The sequence below is a fragment of the Coenobita brevimanus genome, chromosome 7 (genome assembly GCF_032717465.1).
Source record: "Coenobita brevimanus isolate Jiangsu-jjx chromosome 7, ASM3271746v2, whole genome shotgun sequence".
Taxonomy (NCBI): domain Eukaryota; kingdom Metazoa; phylum Arthropoda; class Malacostraca; order Decapoda; family Coenobitidae; genus Coenobita; species Coenobita brevimanus.
The window spans coordinates 7,706,845-7,732,178 of record NC_136960.1 but is presented as its reverse complement, the minus strand read 5'-3'; the positions used below and the strand labels follow the sequence as shown (position 1 = coordinate 7,732,178).

Here is a 25,334-nt window from a genome sequence, read left to right as displayed (position 1 = left end):
CTCCTCCTTCCTTCCCTCTTCTCCTCCTTCCCTCCCTCCCTCCCTCCCTCCTCCATCACATCCGCGCCCACTTCAACATTCCCTCCATCTTGGCCTTGAAGCTCAGGAATCATATTTATAAAAGAACCTCACCACGTCACGATAAAGAAACTTTCATAAATTAACGACTCTGTTATCACACGATTTATTGCGTATTCTGTCACTTTTATATTCTCTCACATATAATTGTGAAGTGTACAGGAGGTGTATGAATGGACACACTCATACGTGCATACAATCTTAAGAGAGTTTGCACTGTATGTGGATTTTGGACGGGGCAGATGGAGTGTGCTCTTGTCTCCTCATACTTCTTTTTCTTTGCCCATTTTTCTACAATTTTTGAGTAGTTTTAAGCAGTAAAATAATATTTTCTTGTCTGATGTTTTCTTCTCTTACTATTAGGAACAAAAATTGGCCCACAGTTCCCTACCAGCAATGTGTCCTGCCGTCCATACTTCTCATTCCTCCCCATATATCAGCCAGTATCCTTCCTTCTCACACTCCTTTGTTGTATGCTTCATATTTTCTTCCATATTTCTTATTCCATCCCCAGCGTCAGAATACCGTTCCTCCTGATACCTTTTTGCTGTGCACTTCACACTGCCCTCCATATTTCTCATTCTTTCCCCAACGTCAGAGAGTATCCTTCCTCCTCGTACTCTTTTACTGTATGCTTTGTATTGCTGTCACATCAGAATACTTCATGTAACACCTTCCATAACCACAGCTTACAGAGAAGTGTCGGCAGACTTCTGATCACAGGTTTCTTAGCGCCTCTTTCGTAGCGACTTATTCTGCATATTGCACCTTAACATCCTCTTGTACGTACGTACGCTATTAAGGCAGACTTTAGCGATGTTAAAACGAGACAGAGCACACAAATGATTGTTAGCTGTAATGTGACAAGTAATTCGCTTAGTACGTGGTGCTGCGAGGCCTCCATCCCCTTAGTCTCTCTTTCCTTGGTTCACCTTTGTTAACCTTGAGCCAGTATCTTATCCTTCCCTCCGTCATTAAATCTCTATTAGCCTTATCTTCGTCAGAGCCTCGCCGACCGTATTCACAGAGAAACTTATGGAAATTCTAAAACAAACAAATCCCAGAAGTTGTTTCCCACAAACATTTAATCCACTTCAAATCCAGTTGTTATAAATATTTTATGAACGGAGGGTGCCTTTAGACACATGGACTTATTTTTGTTTCCCCTTTGTTTTTCCTTCCTCCATTCATTATCTGTTTAAAAAAAAATATTTTGTAGCTTTTACTTGTTTTTTGTTTTGTACTTTAAATGGGTATCATTTATTTTGTATTTCTCACGCGTATTTTTGTAAACTTCACGTATTCTTTATATTGTTTTTTCTTTTCAAATATAGTTTTTATTTGTTGGTCATTTTTCACGTTTTTTGTCATCACGTGCGTTTTTAATAATTTGTTGCATTTTCACCTGTATATTTTATTTTGTAGTATCTTTTCACGTGTAGTTTTCATTAGGCAGTCGTTTCCATTTATATTTGTTATTTTGTAGCTTTTTTTTTTCACGTGTAGTTTTTAATAACGCAGTCTTCATGTGTTTTTTTTTTATTTTGTATTTCTTCACGTGATAATTTCTTAATTTGTCCTTAGTGTTTGATAGCTGCATGAGTTTAGATAAAAGCGTAAACAAAGGCAACTTAAATTCATATTCTAACTGACCTTGGAGATTTCGTAAAACCTTTTTCGTGGCGATTCATTCTGAACATGACACCGCAACATCCCCATGCGTATTATTAATGGAAACTGTGTCGATATTAAAGTGATAGAAATAGCAGACAAGAGAATGGTAAGGTGTAGTATCACAATAAATCGCTAAGGAAGTGGTGTTAGGAAGCCTCCTCCTCCTCAAGACAGTTTATAGATACGGCCCGTGATCATGCGCAAGTCAAGAGGAAGTGAAGAAACAATAGGCAAGAGGCTTCCTGTGTGTCTCATGAATTTCGTTATCGTGTCGGAAAGTAGGAAAATAATTTACTGTGGGTGCTTCTCGGCTGAAGAAATCGCAGGTTAGTGATTATGTTGTTAGTTCATATATCTTAGTTACCGGTATGTCGTCCACACACACACACACACACACACACACACACACACACACACACACACACACACACACACACACACACACACACACACACACACACACACACACACACACACACACACACACACGGGAAATTAAATGAATAATCTGTATATACTTTAATGAAAGGATATTATTGTAATTACATTTGGGAAAGTTATTTAGTCCTAATATATGGACCTCAACGTCTTACATTCCGGGATGCTGCTTGGATACCTTTTTTTTTTTTTTTTTTTTTTTTGTAGATGTCTCGTTGACATTAAATTGCATACTATAGTGAGGTGGAGTTAGGTGGGGTGGGGTGGGGTGGGGTGAGGTGAGGTGGGGTTAGTGGACAAAATTAATGTACATAACCTTTCTAACCTTTGGATCGTGATCTAAGTTTTGTGGAATTTTCATTTGTGAGTGGGCATGCACGTCCAGTCACGTACGAATTTTTTCTTACTGCAGCAAGTCTATCTTGTCATGTAAGGGATGTGTTCAAAAATATTGCTAGTATTTTCATCAATCTGGTACTGTATCCTCGGGGGAAACTGGAAAACCAGCTTCATGGTTAAGAACAGAGGTGTAATAGGCAATTTTTCATTAAAATAATGTGGAACAAGAAAGTAAACATTCGACATAAAAAGACCTTCTGTATTCCACCACGTCTACTTCACATGCGGGTCATGCCCATCTTTTTCATGTCAGATGCATTATATCCAACTGTAAGTCATGTACGGACAGAAATACGATACAGCGGTACCAAACGTTTCTCCTTTTAGATCAGGCTGCAGAGAGCAGTGAGAAGCACCAGAAATGGTGGAATAATGGACAGGCGTAGATCCCTGACACATGACGTGTGTGTGTGTGTGTGTGTGTGTGTGTGTGTGTGTGTGTGCATGTGTGTGTGTATTTACCTATTTGTATATACCTATTTGTAGTAAACAGGAACTGAGCAATGCTTGTGTTGTCCTGTCTCCATATCCACATTTATCAAGTCTACCTTTACACACATGAATGTTTTTCTCATGCACCATCTCTTTGTCTAAGTCATTCCAAATATTTAAGTATTTACCTAATATACCTAATTGTGATATACACGGAATGTACTATGCTCGTGGGTTTCCATCGCTTTTTCTCAATAAGTCGAATTTAGCTTTAAACTCGTTTAAGTTTTTAGACTTTGTCCAGGCTATTCCATAAGTCTATACTTCTGTAAGGAAAGCTACATTTCTTGATATCCTTCAAGCAGCTTGACTTTTTCAATTTCATTCCGTGTCCTCTTGTTGCTCTCTTATCCCATACAAACAGATCTTTGTCAGTTTTACTCCCACCATGGTCCTGAACACTGCAATCATGTCTTCCCTCTTTCTCCTTTCCTCTAACGAAGGCAAATCCAGTTTTTCCAGCCTCTCTGTATGACAGGTCTGTCAGACTGGGGACCATCTTGGTTGCTGTTCTTTGTATTCTCTCAATCTTGTTTATATCTTTCTTTTTGTGTGGGGACCACACTACCGCTGCATATTCTAACCTGGGGCGGATCATGGCCACTATCAATTTTTTCATCGTCTCCTCATCCATATAATGAAATGCTACTCTTATGTTAGTCAAGAGTTTATAAGTCTCTCCAACTATCTTGTTAATGTGCTTTTCTGGTGACAAACTATCTTGGACCAGCACTCCCAAATCTTTCTCTTCTCTCCTTTTTGTGATTAATTCATTACCCAACAAATAATTCAGTGATGGCCTCCTGGTACTTTTACCTATTTCCAATATATTACATTTCTTTACATCAAAATTCATTTCCCACGTCCGGCTCCAATTGTGTATCCTATCCAAATCCTCCTGCAGTATTTTACAATCCTCCTCAACCTCTACCTTCCTCAAGATCTTTACATCATCAGCAAACAGACTTGCATAACTGTTCACTCCATCTACCCTATCATTTACGTAAATCAGGAACATTACTGGCGCCAACACTGAGCCTTGAGGGACTCCACTTGTTACTTCCCTCCATCCAGACATCCTATCCTTTATTACTGTCCTCATTTGTCTGTCTCTCAAAAAGTCTCTCATCCATTCCAGAAGTGTGTGTGTGAGAGAGAGAAAGAGTGAGTGAGAGAGAGAGAGAGAGAGAGAGAGAGACCAACTCTAAGCACAAACTTGAAAGCCCAACAAATACCCACTGTTCATAATTATTCAGTACGTGCTACGGCTGTCTCTTCCACAACAGTCTGGTGTAATGGTATGAGCGGGGGGGTTCTTCTAAAATGCCGGTGAGTGTTTTGGCATATCAGCAAACTCAGTTTTAACAAAAGTCAGATCATCAAACTGTCTCTGCAAAATCAGTTTAAACAAAATTCACATAATTGAACGATACCCTGCCACAGCCTAGGATTTCCAAGCCATGACCTCTTACTAACCAGGGGTAGGATTGTTGAATATATTTAAGATTGATTCCCTGTTATAATCACGCAAGAAGGGTGAGGAAGGAAGGAAGGAAGGAATAATAAAGAAGTAGCATCAAGCCAGCAAATTGCTATATGGTACTAAGGTAGCAGACTCGGTGTTGATAGGTATGGCATTGGCAGAGTCGACGGTGATAGTCGACATTGATAGTGTTGTCGTTGGTAGATCCGGCATTTATAGAGTCAGGGTATGTGGGAGGCCCTAAGGGATTGTCACATACATATCACCACTACGTCGCTCTGTCCTATGCCATTTGGCTGTTCACCCTCTAAGTCAGGGGTTCTTAACCTGGGGTCCATGGACCCCTTAGGGGTTCATGGATGGGCTTCAAGAGGTCCGTGAAGATCAGAAAAATTGAGAACAATCTAGCGATATTGTATGATGCTATTTGGCATCATTAGCTGAAAAAAAAAAAAAAAAAACTCGAAGAGTCTTGAAGAATTCTGGTGTTCGTTGACACAAGCTTGTCCTCATCTGGCAAAGCGAGCTATCGGTGCTCTGATTCTGTCTGCTACCACATACCTTTGTGAGTCAGGGTTTTCAGCGCTTGTTTCTATCAAAACGAAAATTCGAAATCAACTGGATGTCAGCGATGACATACATGTTTCCTTGTCAAAGACCACTCCACAATTTCATCTTATTCAAGCCAAACAACTTTAGCCCTCTTATTGACATGAACTTTTGAGCAGAATTAAAGCTTTGTTTTGTTTAATTTGCACAAGTTGGATATATTTCATTTTTTGATCATGTGGCCATTAGGTTCTTGCATGAAAAAGAGTGAGAAACATAATTCTTTGTAAACACTGTTTTACACTTTGTGTATGCCATACACTGCGTGAGGCAGTGTTCAATAAAAAATATTCATTGCATGCAAAATGCTGTGTTTTTGTGCTTACGTGCATTTTTGTAGGGAAGTTGTTCATAGCTTGCACCAGGTTCTCGAAGGGGTCCGTGACTCAAAAAAGGTTAAGAACCACTGCTCTAAGTCATACCCCCTTCCCACATTTATCTCTCCACTCTATCCCTCCATCTCATTCCTCTTCCCTCATTTATCTCTCCACTTTATCCCTCCATATCGTACCTCCTCCCTCATTTATCTCTTCATTCCATCTCATCCTTGGTCTCCTCTTCTCTTCCTTCACCTAACTGACATACATTATTCCCGTCAACTCCTAATTATCCATCCTCTTCTCATGGCCAGTCTTATACAGCATAATGCATTACCAAACACCCACGTGCGCGATGTAAGAAGGCTGACACGCACACCAAGCAAAAGTAACCAGCCTGGTTTCCCTAAAGGCAGTATCCCCGTGAGTAAGCTTACAATGGTTCTTAATTTGGCTCTGATTTTCGTCGTTATGGAGCTTATATCACGTAGCTCAGCTGAGATTCTGGTTCCTTTCCATAGCATTTTTTTTTTTTTCGTAACTAGCAACATATTCTAGTCCTAATCTGTTGTTACAACTCAGCATTCAAGATAGAGAGATGGCAGTTTATGGCCTGTAAAATGGTTATAGTGAAGGTGCTAAGATTTCTGCGAGTACCATCAGTGAGCAAGACCTTGACGTGGACTTTAAGGAAATGGTTAATCAGGCTTTTCCTATGAGGTCAAAACCCCGGATGATGTAGAGGAAGTTGTAATATACTGAGCTGGGATTACCACACATTGATGATTAGTCCAGGTGATGATTAAAGTTATTTGGCGGTGATGAGAAAAATCAATATATCTGTCTACCTACTTATCTATCTATAGTCAGACTTCTTAATGCCCTAAGGGGTTACAGGCAAATCACTCCAATGTAGCCCTGTCCTCTACCATCTGCTTGCCTTCCTCGCCACTCACACACCCCTTTCTCATGTACCCTCTCTCTCTACTCCCAGCGCCATGACGCTGTTCCACTCCATGCCTCCATCTCATTCTTAATCCCCCCCTCCCCCTGTCTCTCTCTTTACTAACCTACATTCCTCTAGTCAGTCTTTCATACTGCATTCTCTCAACATGAAAAAAAAAGACTCAGTTTTTTGTCTATCAATTGCACGAGGCTTATTAGGCAAATAGTCAATTTTTTTCCCTAAGTCCCGTTTTCCCCTAACGTGTTAGGCAACCGTCGAATGTACAGTCCAGGTCCCTGTATCAGCTCTAGGTACGAGAATTCACAAAGGCCCCTTGTGAATGTTCGCAGTTAATGATAAATATGAGCCCAGGTTGGGACAAGCGAGTGTAGAGCAGGGATGAAGACGACGTATAATAATAATAATAATAATAATAATAATAATACCGTAATAATAATAATAATAATAATAATAATAATAATAATGATAATGATAATGATGATGATGATAATGATATCCTGTAGACTAATGCTTATTGTAGCCAGGAACGGGCTAGGATAAAGAACGTAAAAAAAAAGCGTCGGATACAATGTTTGGTAGGAGTGACCTTGGCGTGAATGAGGTGGCGGTAGTGGTGGTGTGGAGGAGCTTTGGGATGCTGGGTATAAACTGCTGGCGTGGGATTCACAAAACGTTTTTACGAGAGAGTTCTGGTCGTATGCTGCTGCTCTTTCTCTTTCTTGTTTTCTTTCGTTTTTTTCTCCTCACTGCAACTTGATGTAGAATTGCCATCTCTGTAGGGTAGTATTCTCCTTTCACGTTAACTTGGCCTAGAATTCCCGTGTCTCCTTATTCAATACTAAGTTATAAAAAAAAACTGACACTAGAATATGTTGCTATAGTCACGAAGTGCTATGGAAAGGATGTAGAGCCGTGGTATTGTCTCATTCAGCCACTTAAAACAAGCTACAAAAGGACGAAAATCTGGCTCAGGTTTAGGTGAAAGGAGTACAGTTAAAGCGAATGAACTATTTGCCGGAAAATTCTATTCTAAGGCGAATAAAGTTTGGGGATAAAGATAGACCAAGGAGTAAGTTGCTGGATGGAAGAGTTTAAGTAGCAATAGCAGCTGTTGCACCCCACCGTACTCCTGGGGGATAGGGAGGGACTGAGGGACTTTTGTACAACCCGGCAGCGCCACAGTCCTGTCATATTGGTGCCATCGCAAGAAGGGGTCTCTCTCCAGCACCTAATGAACTGTAGCTGGAAAAGTCTATCTAAGATTCATAAAGTCTTCTGGAGATAATAAAACTAAACAAAAACAAATCTATTGTCAGACTCATTAATCCCGTAAAGGGCGGCCACAAACAAGTCGCCTCCACTTCGCTGTCCTTTGCCATTTATTCCTTCAGCTCACACCCCTTCTCTCATATCTCTCCATTGCATTCCTCCACCTCATCCTTGGGGTCCCCACCTCCTTTCCCCCTTCACTTCACTCACTTGCACTCCTCTAATCAGTCTTTCATTCTCTGCCCTCTCCACATGGCCAACCTGTCTCTTTTCACTTTCAAATCACATCCACATCGGCACCTGAGCGCTGAAGAACAAGCCCAAGAATAAGTCACAGGTTGGCAGAAGTTAAGCAAGTCCATAAATAGTGAGGTGGGAGCTGTGACCTTGGCATTGGCGGGCTGGGTGGGTGCGCCGATGGTCAGCCCTCGGGTTTTTTGTTCCATGTTTATGTCCCTCCCCTCCCCCCCCTTTTTTTTTTTTTTTGCGTTTTCATACTTGATCTTCCCTTTATTGACTTACCCTGCACTTTTTATCACTTTGTTTTATATATTTTTGTTCCTTTTTCGTGCCTCTTATGCATGTGTTCCTTTTTATTTTACGCATTTTTGCATTACAGTGCAGGTTTATCTTATATTTTTCAGTGTTTTTCGTAACTGCTATGTTTTATAAGAGATTTCATGCCCTTACGGTGCGTTATGTTGATGATAATGATGATGATTATTATTGTTATTATTATTATTATTATTATTAGTGGTTTTGCGTGAATAAACCCTCCTGAGACTCTGATCAGGAATACAGGACTGAATGTTTTCACGGCTATAGAGTTCAAATACCAACTGCTACTACTTAGCTGTGTTTTTGTCCTCTAAATTTTTGCCTCCACTGTTGCAGGAATTTTGCATATTTCTCTCTCTCTCTCTCTCTCTCTCTCTCTCTCTCTCTCTCTCGTATGACACTCAGAGCTCAATAAATTCGTCTGGTGTACCAGAATAGAACACTACAGTAGGGTTGCCCCCATCGCGGGAGAACTAAGGTAGACTAGCTATACTGTAGAATTCTCGTCCGTTTAAATGATGTTCGCTGCTAACCCTTTTAGCTTGTATCCTGTAGGTTCCAGATACTGATGTGACCTTGAGTGTGTGTGTAGACCAGTGACGAACGCCATTGTGTTGTCACCTATGCTATGCTAACCACGTATTGTTTTGTTGTTATTGTTGCCATCTTGTACAGGGCTTCGTTATGCCCCATTTCTGGACGATCGTTTTTGCTACGTTTTGTTGTGTTTGTTTAGATTTTCTTAGGCTAGGATTGTTTTTGCTTAACCACTGTCTGTCTGACCGAATAATCCGTCATCACAGGTAAGTAACTACATCTGTGGAGCCGTCTTCCAGGTACAGTGCCGTGTAGGGAACCGGCGTACCCTTGTGGCAGACAACGCCTCGCCAGGGTTGAACCAGGAGCCTTCCCAAAGCGGGGTGTGGGGAAATATGGGGATGTTTGGGCAGCTGCATCACTTAGGGTGCACAGCACCACCACGTGTAGGCTTCCCTTCAGATCAAGTTAGGTTAGACAAGGGTAGTGTTGGATTGGTTTGTTTAGAGGAGGCGGTGGCTCAATCGGTAGAGAGGTGGCTTGTGGTCCTACCGGACCCAGGTTCAAATCCCGCTGGGGCAGGGAACAGTTTAAGGATTTGAATTTCATAAAAATCAGGCTTTACTGATCTACCAGAAGACCCGCCGACATGTCGTAAAAATACCCCCGCTAATACCAATACACCAGTCCTGTATGAGACAGCCCTAGCATGTATTCAATATGGACGGTGGGTGTTAGCGCCGAAGTGGTGACATGCAGAGGTGTGCGGTACGTAGGAGGACTACTGGGCCTTGATAGCAGGCTGTGAAGCCTATGCCCAGGGTCGGTCACATAAAAAAAAAAAAAAAATCACGTCCGATTAGTTTACTTATGTTATATTCTCTGAGTACTTTCTTTGGTAACGCTTTTATGGAAAGATGTTTGTGTGTTAGATCATGCGTGTATCCAGGTGGTGGTGTTAAATGTTATAGGTACTAGCTGGCCACGACTACAGCATACCTTTGTTGGTGCGCGTTGGAGGCTGCAGGTGTGGTATCACGTGTGACCTTATCTGCTGAGGTCAAAGGCCAAGGCTGGGGCACTCATCCTCTACCCCTCCCTCCACACTTCCCCTCCTCACCATGTCGCCTTACTCCTCTCCTGTACTCTACTGTGCAGTAACTCTCCATTTTTTGAATGGTTGGTTAGTTGAAGGAAAAGAAGTTTGTCAGGACAACAGATGAAATGTAAAATAGCGAAAAAGAATTATTGTATAGTGTATTTTAAGTGATGCTGCAAGTGTTGAGGGTATATTATTTTGTTTACTGTAATCTATTCCCAGTTTTAACCCTCCGTATTTCCTCCTTCCGTCACCTCTCTCCACCCAGCTCCATTTTCTCTCATTACTCCTTCCATTGTCCTTCCCCAGTATTGTGTGTTCCTTCTTGTATTGTCCTCCCTCTTTTCCTGAATCCCTCCTCTCTCTCTCTCTCTCTCTCTCTCTCCTCTGTGTCTTCCCCTTCCATGTCTCACTCCTCTCGTTCACTCCGACATTTCTCTCCCCCTCCTCAACTTCTCCGCCCTTTCCTCTCCTCTGACTCTTCTCCATTCCCCCTTTCCTCCTCCCGTCTCCTTTCCTTCCTCTCTTGCCTCTCTTATTTCACCTCTCTCCCTCGTTTTCTCCTTTCCTCCTCCTCCTCCTCCTCCTCCTCCTCCTCCTTCCCATCATCATCATCATCTCTCCCACTCCACTATTTTCACCCCTTTTTTTCCCCTTACCCCCCTTTTTTTTCATGTTTCCTTGTCAGTATTATGCTTTGTGTGTGTGTGTGTGTGTGTGTGTGTGTGTGTGTGTGTGTGTGTGTGTGTGTGTGTGTTTTTCCGAGAGGCGATATTGGTGGGGTTGAAAATTGTAGGTGCTGTAGGTAGATGGTGGGGGAGTGATGTATGATATGTACGTGACACACACACACACACACACACACACACACACACACACACACACACACACACACACACACACACACACACACACACACACACACACACACACACACACACACACACACACACACACTCTCTCTCTCTCTCTCTCTCTCTCTCTCTCTCAGTAATCACAAACATCCAGCAACGGACACACAGCATTTGGAATGAGATCGTGACTCAATACTATTTTCTGTTTTTGTCTCTCAGTCTGGTATTGAGATGCGAGGGGAGAAGAGGGGAGAGGAGAGGGGTAGGGGAGGGTGAGGGAGGCAAGATGATAGAGAGGGTAGGAAAGGGGTAGGAGACGGGAGTAGAAGAAGAGGGAGAGGGTAGGAAAGGGGTAGAAGAGAGAAGGGGAAGAAGTAGTGGATTTGAAGGGAAGGGTTAAGCTAGAGAAGGTGAGAAAAACGAAGGGTGGAGGAGGGAAAGGGAAGAAATAGGGTAAGGGAGGGGAGGGGTGGGAAGGGGAAAAATTAGTGGAGCTGTGGAGGACAGAGGAAGAGAAAAGATAAACTAAGGGAAGGGGAGGAGTAAAGTAAGTAAGGGGAAAGGGTAGGCAAAAGCGGGAGAAGATAAGAACAGAGCTAGAGGAGGAGAAGGAAGATGAAAGGGTAAGTAAAGGGAAAGGGAAGAGACTAAGGGAGAGAAGGGCAATGCTAGGGTAGGGGAGGGGAAGGGAGGGGGTAGGATACACTAGGATATGAGAGGGGAGGGGAGGGGAAAGGTTAGGAAAAGAGGAAAATGGGCTAAGCTAGAGTAGAGTAGAGGAGGAGGAGTAGGATAAGCTAGGAGAGGGGAAGGTAGAGGAAGGGGTAGGTAAGGATTGGGTGGGGTATGAAGTGCTGGGGCTAGAGTAGGCAAGAGGGGCCGACGGGAATATTATAGTAATCATCGTCTTCCATGACCTTGTGTACTTGGATACTGTCAGGATGAAGTGGGAGGATGTGCTAGTCTGTTCTTACCCATGCCGAGTGGAGCATAAAAACATGAAAGATGGTAACCGCAGCATGCCGGTCTGGTGTCTTGTGCATCATTGCAAACATGGCATCAACACGTTTGCAGCATGAGACAGAAACACGTATTATAATTGGCTTTATAGATCTCGTAACACTTCTTTCTTTGCGACTTATGCTGAATGTTAGACTGTTGTATGTTACTAGTGCAAACGCTGTCGATCATGAAACGATATAAATATCATAAACTAGAATGTGAAAGTGTAATAAGTAAAATTAATCCCTATTCAGATTGCAGGCCAAACACATATTTTAGGCGGCATCGGAAGCCTCGTTGCAACTCTTTTTAAGCGATTTATTTGTAGATTTTTCATAGTATTCTTTTGTATGCCAGTTATGTCATCTTAATACAGACATAGTTTCCATCCATAACATGTTTGTGGGTCAGGGTATAGAAGCACAACATTATGATACATGTAAAATGCCTAAGGAAAGTATGTGTGAGATGTGTTCCCAGTAACCACACCCATCTCACGTGTGTACCACACCACCGTTACGCTTATTATTGTGTGTGTGTGTGTGTGTGTGTGTGTGTGTGTGTGTGTGTGTGTGTGTGTGTGTGTGATACCAGCACGACTTCCGTCAGTAAGAAATGTCCTAATATATATTTTTTTCCTTAGGTAAGTGTCCTGCCTAGCATTTTCCGGTGACTGGTAATGTATTTTATGCATTTTGTTTTTTGTATATCTATGTATATGATCTTACATTTCTGCTTAGCTTCATTAATAATTACTTCCGCAACGAAGTTGGACGGAGGTTATCTATTCATCCGTGTCTGTTAGTCTGTTAAAAAAAAAAAAAAAAAAAAAAAAAAAAAAAAAAATGTTACCAGATTGCAATGAAATCTGGTGAATAGGTGGGTTGTGGGTCAGGGAATAGCTGATTAGATATTTGAGGTGGATCCAGACCCGAATGCAGGAATTGATTATAAATTTTACTGACGTTGGCGGAGGTATACACTCTCTGTGACAGTGTAACAGGGCAGACTAAGACCGTAGGATTAGCTGACTATGTGGGTCTGTAAAAATACTCGTCTAGGAGGAAGGAGGAATTACAGCAGTAAATCATAAATGTTATTGGCGTTGGCGGAGGTGTACCTTCTCTGAGTGCTGTCGATTTAACATCATTATTGATCCATATAATTCGATCACGTACTCGCATTGTTATAGTTTATTCTTCCTTATACCAGACGATTTTAATCAGCTTTGGGGAGATCTCTTGTAATGAAGGGGTAACTGAAGGTTGTATCTAACTCCTACAGTTTGAAAAGCCTCCAGAGGGAGAGAGAGAGAGAGAGAGAGAGAGAGAGAGAGAGAGAGAGAGAGAGAGAGAGAGAGAGAGATCCATCTTTCAGAATCTGCAAATTCAGGCACATATTTCAAAAGTCTTGCAACTCCTGCATAGTTCAGCATTGCATCGGGTGTTTGCCACATCACTCCCATGGATGGTATGTTGATGCTATTGTCAGTTTCAGGGACTGGGACGTGGGTGTGAGGGAATGTTTTCTTGTGTTTCAAGTTTTCTTGCTTGTGTTTCATATTCTTACTTTTTGTGTTTCATGTTCCATACTTCTGGCCGCTTCTTTCGTATTTGTTGCTGTCAATGTCTGGTTCTTCATCCCTGCATTTTTCTTCTTCTCATACTTCTTTCTACCCTCTCTAATGTCGGTTGCTTTGTTATATTTTTGATTCCCAGTCCTTATTTCTTTTTACTTCTCATTTTTTTTTTCTGGTTCCCCATCCATGCTTCTTTCCGCTTCTCATGCTTCTTTCTACTCCCGGATTTTTTTTTTTACTTCTCTCGCATTCGTCGCTTTGCTGTGTTTTTGGTTCTGCATATACATATCTTTTTACTTTCTTCTTTCTCTTTCTCTCATCCATCGCTTTTGTTATATTTCTGGTTTCACATTAATACGTCTTTCTGCTTCTCTAATCTGTCACTTTGTTATGTTTTTGGTTCCCCAGCCAGTCATGTTTCCTCTCATATCTCTTTCTACTTCTGTGATCCAGTGTTATGTTCTTGGTCTCCTACCCATATTTCTTTTTACTACTCTCTCATCCGTCACTTTGTTATATTTCTGGCCACGTATCCATGCTTTTTTCTACTTCTCGTATTTTTTTTTTTTTTTTTTTGCCATTCATAATTCTTTCAGTTTCACTTTTATCCGTCTTTTTTTTTATAATTGTAGTTTCCCATCAATACACATTTTTACTTCTCATCTCTCTGTCCCTTTGTTGTCTTTGTGGTTCTCGGCAGTTCAGCTATCGAGGATATGACTGATAGGAGGCATATACGAGTATTATTTTGTTTTACATTATTGGCGTATAGTTCAAAGAAAAGAATGCTAAACGTTAAATAAGACTTGGTTTTTGTGGCAGCGTACTCTCACCCCTTTCCTGTCCAACTCTTTAATGCAAGAGCTAACCGATAATGTCAGTCCTTCATTTATGCAACAGGTCAGCTCTGGAACTGTCGTCCTCAGTCTGTATTTCCCTCTGTGTATGACCTCCAGTCTTTCAAACGCAACGTGTGCAGGGGTCTCGAAGTGAACGGATCATTAATTTCTCTCTCTCTCTCTCTCTCTCTCTCTCTCTCTCTCTCTCTCTCTCTCTCTCTTTTAATAGAATCATTTTGCAATCTTCTAACCTTTTGCTCCTTCTCTGCATTAAGGGGGGGGGGGAAGTAGTGTGGTGGAGTGGAACAGGGGAGAACGGCATCCTCCCTGCTTTTTTTTTTTTTTTTTTTTTTTTTTTTTAGAATTCCGTCCCACTCAGAAACTAAAAAGAAAAAAAGAATATGCATTTTGTTACATTTCCTATGATGACGCAAATCCTCGCATCAAAATCTCACTGAGTTGAAATATCATCGACATTTCAGTACTGATTTGTGCGGATCAGAGGTACCGTAATGTAATGTACTTATCCTGTATGATAACACTATTTTAGAAACTCACATGGTGGTATCTTATATGGTACATGGACGGCTCAGTGTGCTGGTATGGGCTGGTGTGTGGCATTGGGAGTAGAAAATAAGTATATAATGCAGGCTAGACATTGATGACGACTTAGATGTCCCCACAACACACGAGAAATAGCACGGCGGAGTGGAGAGGAACGTTACATATGTGCCGCCCAGCGTTGTAGCTCCCTGAATAATGATGATTGTTGATGTGTTCCATAGACGTCACTCACACCGCTATCAGACCTCATTATGGGGCGTAACTGTGATGCTGGGGAGGGACACCTTCACGTGGTGCCACCCATTATGACGCTGCCTGGATATACAGTACAAACGCCCCTCAGCTTTGGCCCTATCCCTCGAAAGAATATAAATACATGCAAGGCAATACGAAGGCGTGATATTTAAAATAGATAGTTTACAATGAGGTGTTACGCTCTGCTATGGAAACAAGACTCATTATAACGGCGCGACACACTACCATATAAATGCATATGGATGTGATACGCAGAAGAAATCGCTTACAAAGAGGTGTTACGGTCTGCTGAGTCTCAAACACTGCCATACCTTTAATTACACCCTTCATTACCAGACAGCGTGAAAACATCGTGCAGAACGAGGTCATATAGTTCTTTTACACTAACTTGGCCCAGAATTTTGTCCTTTTGCAACATATTTCACGTACCTCAGTGGCAGAATAAGACAGTGCTGTGGCTCAACAACGTTTCCATAGCACTTCTTCGTGACTAGCATCATATTCTATCGTTCATTCATTTTAATTCGTTGGAAATTTTCGTCTTTTTGCAGCTTATTTCATGTACCTCAGTAGAAGAATAGGCCATGACAGAATAAGACAATGCTGTGGCCTGTACATTTTTTTCATGGCATTCCTTCTTGATAAGCATCACCTTCTAGTGTTAATCCATTATCACAGCTCAGCATTCATGATCTAGAGATGGCAGTCTGAGGCCAAATTATAGTAATAGTAGTAGTAGTAGTAGTAGTAGTAGTAGTTGCAACCTCAAGCTCATATGAACATGGACTGCAGGCCGTACTTTCTTCCACACATTACCATCCTCGTTTCAGGGGATAGGGAGGGGATTGAGGAACATTTGTGTAACAGTGCGTTGGAGCTGCATGGTTATATCAGTGCCACAACGTGAAGGCGTCCATCTCCAGCAAGGTAAACAGCTGGTATGACACAGTTGTAACAGCATCCAGTGTGTATTGTGCACCGTAATGGGCTGGTTGGGTGAACAGTACATTTACCTGTATATTTGTTCAGGTATTTACCATAAGTAACAGGATAATTTTGTCCGACACTTGTTTTTTACGGAGGTACTTTATCTAACAGTATATTAAGCGCTGGTGTTGTTATTATTTAAGTGGCAAATGAAAATATTTGTAACAGTAAAGAATTATATAAGTGTTTGTGTCTGGTAGCCTGTGCAGGTAGTAACATTTCTTTCCCTCACTATTCGTTGCCTTGCTTCCTTGAGATGCTCCTCCTCATATCCGTCGCTTTGGGGTTCTCGCAACACTTATTCCTTGGCGATTTATTCTGCACAAAGCACCTTAGTATTGCCTTGTTTGTTAGTGCAACAAACAATGCCGATATTAAAACTATATAAATAACATGCAAGAGAACATTAAGTTGAACTGTGTGAAATAAATCGTTAAGGAGGGGGTACTACGAATACCGTCGTTTTTTGTCCTTGTGGTTCCCCGTTCTCACTTGTCGCCACTTCTTCATTTGCCTCATGTTTGCAAACACCTCGGGGTTTCCGCTCCTTTCCCTGCGTCCCACAAACAACCCTGCCTCCAGCCACACCACCAAGGCTAAAGAAACACCATTTTTCACCTCAACACCCCAACTGTTGTACTGTCGGGAATGAAAATTCGCCAAATATTTCACAGTCTCTACATGTCACTTTCCTTTGCTGGCAAATATTCCATATGAGAAAGAGGATTCTTATGTTTCTTTCTCTGTTTTTCTCATTTCCCTGTTCTTAAGCTGAGATGCTTGGTATGATTTTCTGTCCATAGATGCGAAAGCTTGTCTAATATTTCTTCTTGTCACTCTCGTCTGCTGGGTAATATTCCTAAGGTGAGCTTGTGTATTTCTCTGCCTATGGATACAAAATTTTGCCAAATATCTCTCCTCCTCTGCTTCTCACTGTTACCTGCTGGCTAATATTCGTAAGATGAGAGAAGCTTGGTATGTTTCTCTGGCCACAGCCACAAAACTTCGTCTAACATTTAGCTTCTGTTTCTCTTTTCCTTCAACTGGCTAGTATTTCTAAGCTGAGAGAGGCTTTGTATGTTTCTAGGTAAAAGTGTTCGCCTAATATTTCACCACTTCTGCTTCTCATTTCTCTCTGATGGTCAAAATTCCTAAGCTGGGAGAAGTTTAGTATGTTTCTCTACTCATACACGATTCTCCTTGATGTGATGCTTTAGTGAGGAAACAAATGGACTTGCCTTGAGTGTGAATGAAGTAGACGCAGTGGAACAGTATCCAGACTTTTGTCCCAGACTGTTCCTCACGTGAAGCGACGCCCTAGACAGAAGCAGAAAAAAAAAAAATCCGGTTGTCGAAAGCGAAGTTTTAACGATGATAAACGGTTTGGCACGGTCAGAGAGAGAGAGAGAGAGAGTATGTGTGTGTGTGTGTGTGTGTGTGTGTGTGCGCGCATGCGCGTGCGTGCGTGCGCGTTCGTGCCTGTGTATATCCAGTGTTTGGTCAGCGTTGGTAAAGAAAAGGGATACAAACAGTGCCAGTCAGTCGTTTCCCGTATAAGACTGTAAATTCTAATCCAAATTCCTCCTGATTCGCCCTTGTACATTGTCACCTTGGGGTTTGATCGCCATGTTCCAAGTCCAAAATCTAGAAGTAGTAGCCTATCTGGTCGTTGCGTAAGATCTGACAAGAACATTGCCACACAAATCACTCCCGTATTCGAGGTAGCATGGCAATACGGTTAGAAATTAGTGAGATTAAGCAAGTAGTACATCGGTCGCCAAATTTAAAAAGCGAGATGTTCGCTGGGACTTCATATAATCCTAAATTTACATACTGCTTGACTTTATCCTGGTGTTTGTTTTATGGTGGTAGGTGGGGACGCTCACCATCCACTCACTCGATGTCATGCTGCTTTGGGTGTCTGCCCTTTCATTCCTTCCATCCCTCCTCTTCTGTCTTTCATTCCTTCATTCTTGCCTCTTCCTTCTGCCTGCGGGTGACTTTACTCTCCCTCCTCTGTCTTTCTTTCCTTCGCTGTTTCCTCTTCCAATGGGTGACTCTGCACTGAGTGACAAGCCAGATGGCGCCTGGTGCTTAGTGGGTATTTTAGGTGCTCCAATCGGATTGAGCCTGTGTAGGTTTTTATCCAAGGGGTGGTTGGGGTTTATTGCTCACGTAATGCCACTCAGGGATGAGTGAGGCTGGTCACTCTCATCTTAAATGTCAGGACCAACTTGCCTAGCCCCGGGCCCCTACGCTCTTCATGGGGCAACACAGGATTAGATGATGATGATCATCATGTTTCGTTTTATATTTTACCATGGGACAGATCTTGGGCTGTTTTGTTGGTACAGTACAGCGATCTAACAGTAAGGAAAATATCGTAGTCAGTCAGCATTTCTAGTAGTATACAATGGACGGACAATTTCAAACACAGGCTTCATAGCACCTCTTCCCTGGTGATTTATTTTGCATATTACACCTCAGTCCCTTCACTACGGTGTTGCATTTCTGTTTCATTCTTGCCCTCCTCTGGCGATTGCGTTCATTATTGGATACTTTTGGAACTAGAAGTATGTGATAGCTTTCCTTAATTGTTCACTACTGGGGGTTCTCTTAAGCTAAATATACTCTACTAGTAGTAGTAAAGAGAATCGGTTGTGTTGCAGGGACATCTCAGTCTTCTAGTGTGGGAGTGCGTGTGGCAGTGGGAGTAGGATATGATTGCAAAATGAAGGGTAGACATTGATAATACCGCCTGAGCTGTTCGCACAACACATAGGACATTGTCCGTCGGAGTGGAAGATGAGCATTATAATTATTTGGGTCATCCTGTAAGCGTGTGGTGTTAGCAAGGGTTGATCAGCAAAACATGCTACCTGATTCTTGTGGCAACGCGTCCAAATATTCTATCTAGCAATAGTTAGAAGTCTTAAGCCCGAAAGGAGTTGCCACAAACAAATCGCCTCCACGTCGCCCTGCCCTCTACCAATTCACAACCCCACTCTCCCTTTCCCCCTCCACCTCACTCACACACACTCCAAGTCAGTCCCTCATTCTCCGCCCTCTCCACATGGCCAAATCATCTCAGAATATTCCACTTAACACTTTCAGTCACATCCACGTCAGTATCGCAACTCTCCTTTATATCTTTACAATACCATCACATTACTGCTTTTATAATAGTGTCATATTACATAATTAATTCTATTGTGCAATATCCAGAAAGAAGAGGGAGATAGATTGTTTTAAAATGTCCAGAACAGAAAATTGAGTGAGTTTGAATGCCTATTGTTCATTGGACAAAAGATTAAAAAATGGTAATCTCTTAGTCATGTTATTAGCATAGCAATTTTCACTCACGAGACGTGCCTGTGGCTAAAAGATGAATGCGATGACATGCCCTACCTAATACTCTATCCACTTGAACTAGTCATAAAATTGTCATCTTTTCATCTTTAAGGCTGAGCTATAGTAAGAGATTAACGCTACAGTATGATGCTAGTCACGAAAACGTGCTATGAATACGATGTAGAGCCTTAGTATTGCCTTGTTCTGCTATCGAGCTACGGGAAATCAGCTGCAAAGGACCAAAATCTCCGCCAAGTTAAGGTGAACGTACTTTTTCTCATCCAAACTATGACAGCCTAACATAGCCAATCCTAATCTAACCTATTTGTATCTTACTTAACCTAAACTTACCATAACTAACTCAACCTACCTTAATCTAGCCCACTGTATCTTTACCTACCTTAATCTAACCTTACTGTAATTGTCTCAGCTATACCTAACCTACCTTCATCGTAAGCTAACCTAACCTAACGTAGAATCTCCTTTATGAAAAGGGAATATCCAACACTACTGCACGTAGGAAATTTGCGACGGGGAACATAAAGTATTCATAGCTATCGTGAAAATAATTTTCTTCATACCATTCTCACACACACACACACACACACACACACACACACACACACACACACACACACACACACACACACACACACACACACACACACACACACACATGCATACATACATAAATATACATGTGCGTGTGTGCATCATCACCATCATTACCATTATCGTTATCATCAACCTGATTCAGTCTACTGCAAATAAAGGGTTGCTCCCACAGCTTGTACCATCCAATCCCAGTAATGAGACACGGGTCTGAGTGAGGGAGCCCGGACCCCCCTCCCAAACCTCCCCCCCATCTCGCAGCTATGCCACTGTTCATAAGTTGAATAAAATCATCTGGATGTACCGTAGTAAAAATAAATAAAAAAGTACTTGCTGGGGTTGTCCATCCATTGCCAGACGCCATGTATCCCAAACGGGGTGGTCAAGAGCTTAGAGTTAATTGTTTTACAGGGAGGGGCACTAATCCTCCACCAACCCCACTTAATACGTAGGGATGCCAACAGCATCTGGGGATGTACCGTAGCAAAAATAAAGAACTACGTCATGGGGCTGAAGGGTTACGGCAATCAATACAAATTCAAAGACAGATACAGCCATGAACAAAATTTGGCCGATACGTCTTCCTTGCATGTGGCAATGAAAGGTGTTACGTGAACTTTTTTTATGTAGAGCAACATAAAACACGCAACAAAAGAGTATGTGAAGGAAGAATATACTGTGTTGTTTGAAGAGGAGTGAGAAATTTGGACGGTAGGGCACAATGCCGGGAAACGATTGTGGACGACCTTGTACTCATGGCTTTGTATTTCTTATTTAGATTCTATATTTACCATTCACAGTGCACACTCCAACACCCCGGGGAACTTTGTCACTGAAGGCCAAGCAGAAAGGGGACACAAAAGGAAAGAGATGCAATTAGGCATCCGTGGGGTGAAGATGATCCTAGTTGAGGACAAACATTGCAAGGAAACACGATACTGCATAAGAAAGAACACAAATCCAGCAGAAAATCACACATAGCACATAAACACATAGATGTACAAACTTCTAAGTTAGTTTCCACATGAACTCAGGCACCTTCCATTCTCTCTTTCACCAACCCAGCACTCGTTTTCTGTGTGCACCTGTCCCATTCGTTGGCTCAATGCACCACGGAAGTTACTGTAGGTATGCCCTGGGTGCGGTTGTTACTTTCAGCTTCCATGACTCCCTCTCAGCTGAATAAAAGCTTCCGGAGTTAGCTTGAATAACATAGTAGAGTTGTCTCGATCATAAGGGGGTAAATGATGCCAGTAACACCACCCAGGTTCCTATGACTCATTCTCAGCTGAATAATATCGTCTGGCGTCAGCTGGAATAGAGTGCTGGAGTTGGCAGTACTATGAGAAGGTTAATGACGACAGTATTAACGCTCGGACTCTTGTACTCCCACGCAGTTGAGTAAAATCATCTGGCGTTACCTGCAGCAGAGTACCGGTGCAAGAGTTGTCTCGATCATGAGAGTTTATAATGATTTGTTGCTTGTGATGGTTGCTTTATGGGTATCAGTAGACAAGTGTAGTAGCAGATTTCGTACCACCTCGTCCTTAGCGATTTATTCTGCACTTTGTGCCTCAGTATCCCCATGCAACTCATGTCGACGGTAAAACGAGATAGGTAACATAAAAGTGAATGTTAAAGTGTAAGATGCAGAATAAATCGCTATGGAAGAGGTGCTGTGGCTGTGGTGAGAAAGAAGTTGGTCTTGTTTTTCTCCTTTTTTTTTTTCTTCCATACTGGGACAAGTTGATTGTCCTGTCGGCTCTTGACCCTCGCTCACCCCTCGGCCGTCCAAGCCAGTTTATTTGTGTTCATTGATCGTGCTGAGGAGTAAATATCGAAACTAATTTTGTTGTAGCGTAGACTATGATAAGAAATAAAAGTTAGCGAGCATTGCATGTAAATTAGTTTTTTTTTTTAATTTTTTTTTTTTGTTCATGATAGGTAACGTTGAACATGATGATGATGGCTAATGAAGTGGATGATATGCCGGAAGATACTGCTTGTGGTTGCTTGTAGTTTTTTATATATATATATATATATATATATATATATATATATATATATATATATATATATATATATATATATATATATATATATATATATATATATATATGTATGTATATATGTATGTACAGTATGTATATATCCCTTTCACATAGACTGAGGCAGTGCCGTTCTTGTTCTTGTTATCGTGACCCCAGGCTCATCTGAACTTGAAAATGGTGGACTACAGGATAGGAGGTGAGATAAGGGATGTTTGCTTGACTGCAGTCCGATTAAATCGGTGACACCACGTGAAGGCATCCATCTCCCGCCATAAATACAGTATATACAGTATAAGCTAATAAGTACAACTTACTGTACTTTCTCCATTATCAACTTTGCCGTAAATATTTGATGCAGACAACCCGTAGCACTCTGCATCCAGCTGATTTTCAATCACCAAATGGATGATATCTGCTTTGACTTTATTTCTATTTTTTAATTTACTGTGCATAGCAAAAACATTCAGCAACACTGGTTTTCTGCTCATTTCAATCGTATTTATCTTTGGAATTTAGTATAATTAGGGAAAAAAATTGCCTCCTGGTCCACTGCGTCTACTTCTCACGTAGAGTATATCCGTCACTTTATTCCCTGACGCATCATTGTTAGAGAGAATCATCTATTGACAGAGAAACATACCAAGCCTCTCTTTTCTTGGAAATATTAGTCGCCAGAGGAAGGTGACAAGAACATGAGGTTAAATATTAGGCGAACTGTAGTGTCTGTGGTAGGGAAACAAACCAGGTCTCTCTCAGCTTAGGAATACTATCCACCAGAGGAACGTGACAAGTAACAGGGGTGAAATATTAGGCTATTTGTCCCCGAGTTTACGTACATTACAGTACGTCTCCACCCATCCTGACTCCCTGGCATCTTTCCCATAATCACATCAATGCATTCACCTCACTGTGTTTTGTAATTCAGCTCTTACTTGTATCTCGTCACCACTGACTACCTTCCCATTCTTTAACCATTTCACTGTGATCGCTTATTAGACTGTTGTACTCAACCTGAGAAAGACCTTTAGTGGTCAAGGGGTTATAGCTGGTTTGCCTCCACCTGAGAGACAAATGCAACCTCTCCATGTCAAGTGCAGAGCTGTTACAGGAGATAGGTACGGTAATTAAAGTACGAGTTGATCCATATTATATAGCGCTCTTCTTCCACTCCGCCTGGCGATTTCTCGTGTGTTATGGGAACGGCTCAGTCAGTGTTTTGAATGTCTAATCTGCACTGTTTATTCATTCCCTGCTTCTCCCGCCATACTCACGCTCTCATCAGTATATCGAGTCGTTCCCGCAACACATTAAGATACCCTCAGGTGAGTTCCTAACGGAGGCTATATACGGACCACCTTGCATAGTGCTGGCTATGGAGAAATGTTAAGGAAATTATGTACTTCTGTCGTATTAAGCTATCTTATTCTGACATTAAATAGCAGTAAATGGCTAAAAGGGGACACAGATCTTTGATAGGTATGATCAGACAGACTACTGTGAAGGCAATATTCAACTCATTGTGTTCATCATATCTCTCCAAAACAGAATATATTTGTCTAGAGGTAACAAGAATACAGTATATATTGTAAAGGAGGTGCTAAGACTGGATTTTTTTTTTTTTTTTTTCATTTCCTCCCTTAGTTTAGCCATCAACATTCTGCGTCACCTCCTTCCTTCTCGACATACATCATTCCCTGCCATTACATATTCACAATATTCTTGCCATCTGTTCATTTTACTCTGTCTCGTTTGTAAGCTTTCTTCAGTTTTCCTCTCTTATTTTCCCACTTCGTTTCCACTCCTTTTCTACATTTTTGCACCATTTTTCGAAACTGCTTTCAGTTTTCAAACAAGTTCACTTTTTTTTTTTCTTTTCATTAGTTCACTTCTCTCTCTCTCTCTCTCTCTCTCTCTCTCTCACACACACACACACACACACACACACACACACACACATACACACACACAGTAACGGACGGCTTGGTGTGGGGGTGAGGTAAGCGTGTGTATTGTGGTGTGACCCTGAGAACCTCCAGTGTTGGTCACATCTACCGTAACGTTATCACACCCAACCGTAACACCCTAGTCTTGTAGTACTGGTGAGCAATGCCTTCATGAGGTGGCACCTATAAAACCGGTCGCATCCTTACTCTGGTCTTTTGGTGCAGGAGTGGTACGCCTTCACGTGGTGGCACATGTGTAACCGGTAGGCTCAGCTGCCCGGTAATGCAAACGTCCCTCAGCTCCTACCCTATACCCCTAAATGGAAGACTGTGGCCTGCAAGAGGAGAGCAAATTAAGCTTCCATTCGACTGGTTTCACATTCAGATGAAACTGGTTTTTCAGCAACAATATCTACTACTACTACTACTACTACTACTACTACTATTACTACAACTGATACTACAACTGGTACTACCACAGCCACTACTACTAGAATATGGTGCAGGTCACGATGACATGCTGTAAAAACGATGCAAGGCCGTAGTATTGTCTAATTCTGATAATGAACTGCGGAAAACACGCTGCAAAAGAACGAAACCTTTCAGTCAAGTTAAAGTGAATGACCTATAATTGTTGCTGAGTAACCTCAGTCCGTCTGGCCGAGCAGACCCATCAGCCGAAAGGCAAGCAACTGCCTTTGTATGGACATGGCATTTACGTCTCCTCCCCCAGTTAATAGGGGCACCATAGTAGACTCTACTATAATTAGTTATCACCCAGTGTTAGAAATTGTTGCCTGGGTTGCAGGAAACTAGAGTTGTCGCACACTGTAGAACCACCTGAGGTGGAAAGAAGAGTAATAAAAAGTGACAGGAAGGATGGGAGAAATAGCAAGAGAGAAGGGTAGACACAGAAAAAGAATGATAGGGTGAAAGACGAAGTAGGCAGCACCACATCAAGTGAGTGGGTGATGGTCGTCACCACCAACTTCCTAAACTGCAGTGAAAGGGTATGATGTGTTACGAGTAGGATTGAGGTGACTGGGAATAGGTTAACTCAGAAAGGACGAGAATTTGGCCAAGTTAACGTGAAAGAAGTACAAGTGCATTGTGTCTTATCAGTACTGGCAGTGAAAGTGAAGCACTGAATGGTATTAAACCTGCCCCAGAATTCCTTGCCTGCCTTTCCGCTGCCCTCATGATCCAGATTCACTTACACTTCGCCATTGTCTCTTTAACGAAATGCTGCCACTTACTACAACCTGTCAAGTCATTTTTTTTATATGTAAAGTTCTTATGGGGACGGCCACCATTCACTCGGTTTTTGTAGTACTGTGTTCTGTTCACTTTAACTAGGAGTAAAATTAACATCTGTCC

The 25,334-nt window shown here is 41.8% G+C and overlaps 1 protein-coding gene across 1 annotated transcript in view; it reads left to right on the top strand.

The window, feature by feature from the left end:
• Window positions 1–4,712: 4,712 nt before the first annotated feature.
• LOC145404801 (uncharacterized) overlaps window positions 4,713–25,334 on the top strand; it is a 98,855-nt gene continuing 78,233 nt past the window's right edge. The window contains exons 1-3 of the mRNA XM_080276304.1: window positions 4,713–4,790; window positions 9,121–9,288; window positions 14,980–15,084. Of these exons, the coding sequence (XP_080132430.1) occupies window positions 4,713–4,790; window positions 9,121–9,288; window positions 14,980–15,084 (351 nt within the window). The remainder of the gene's footprint in view (window positions 4,791–9,120; window positions 9,289–14,979; window positions 15,085–25,334) is intronic.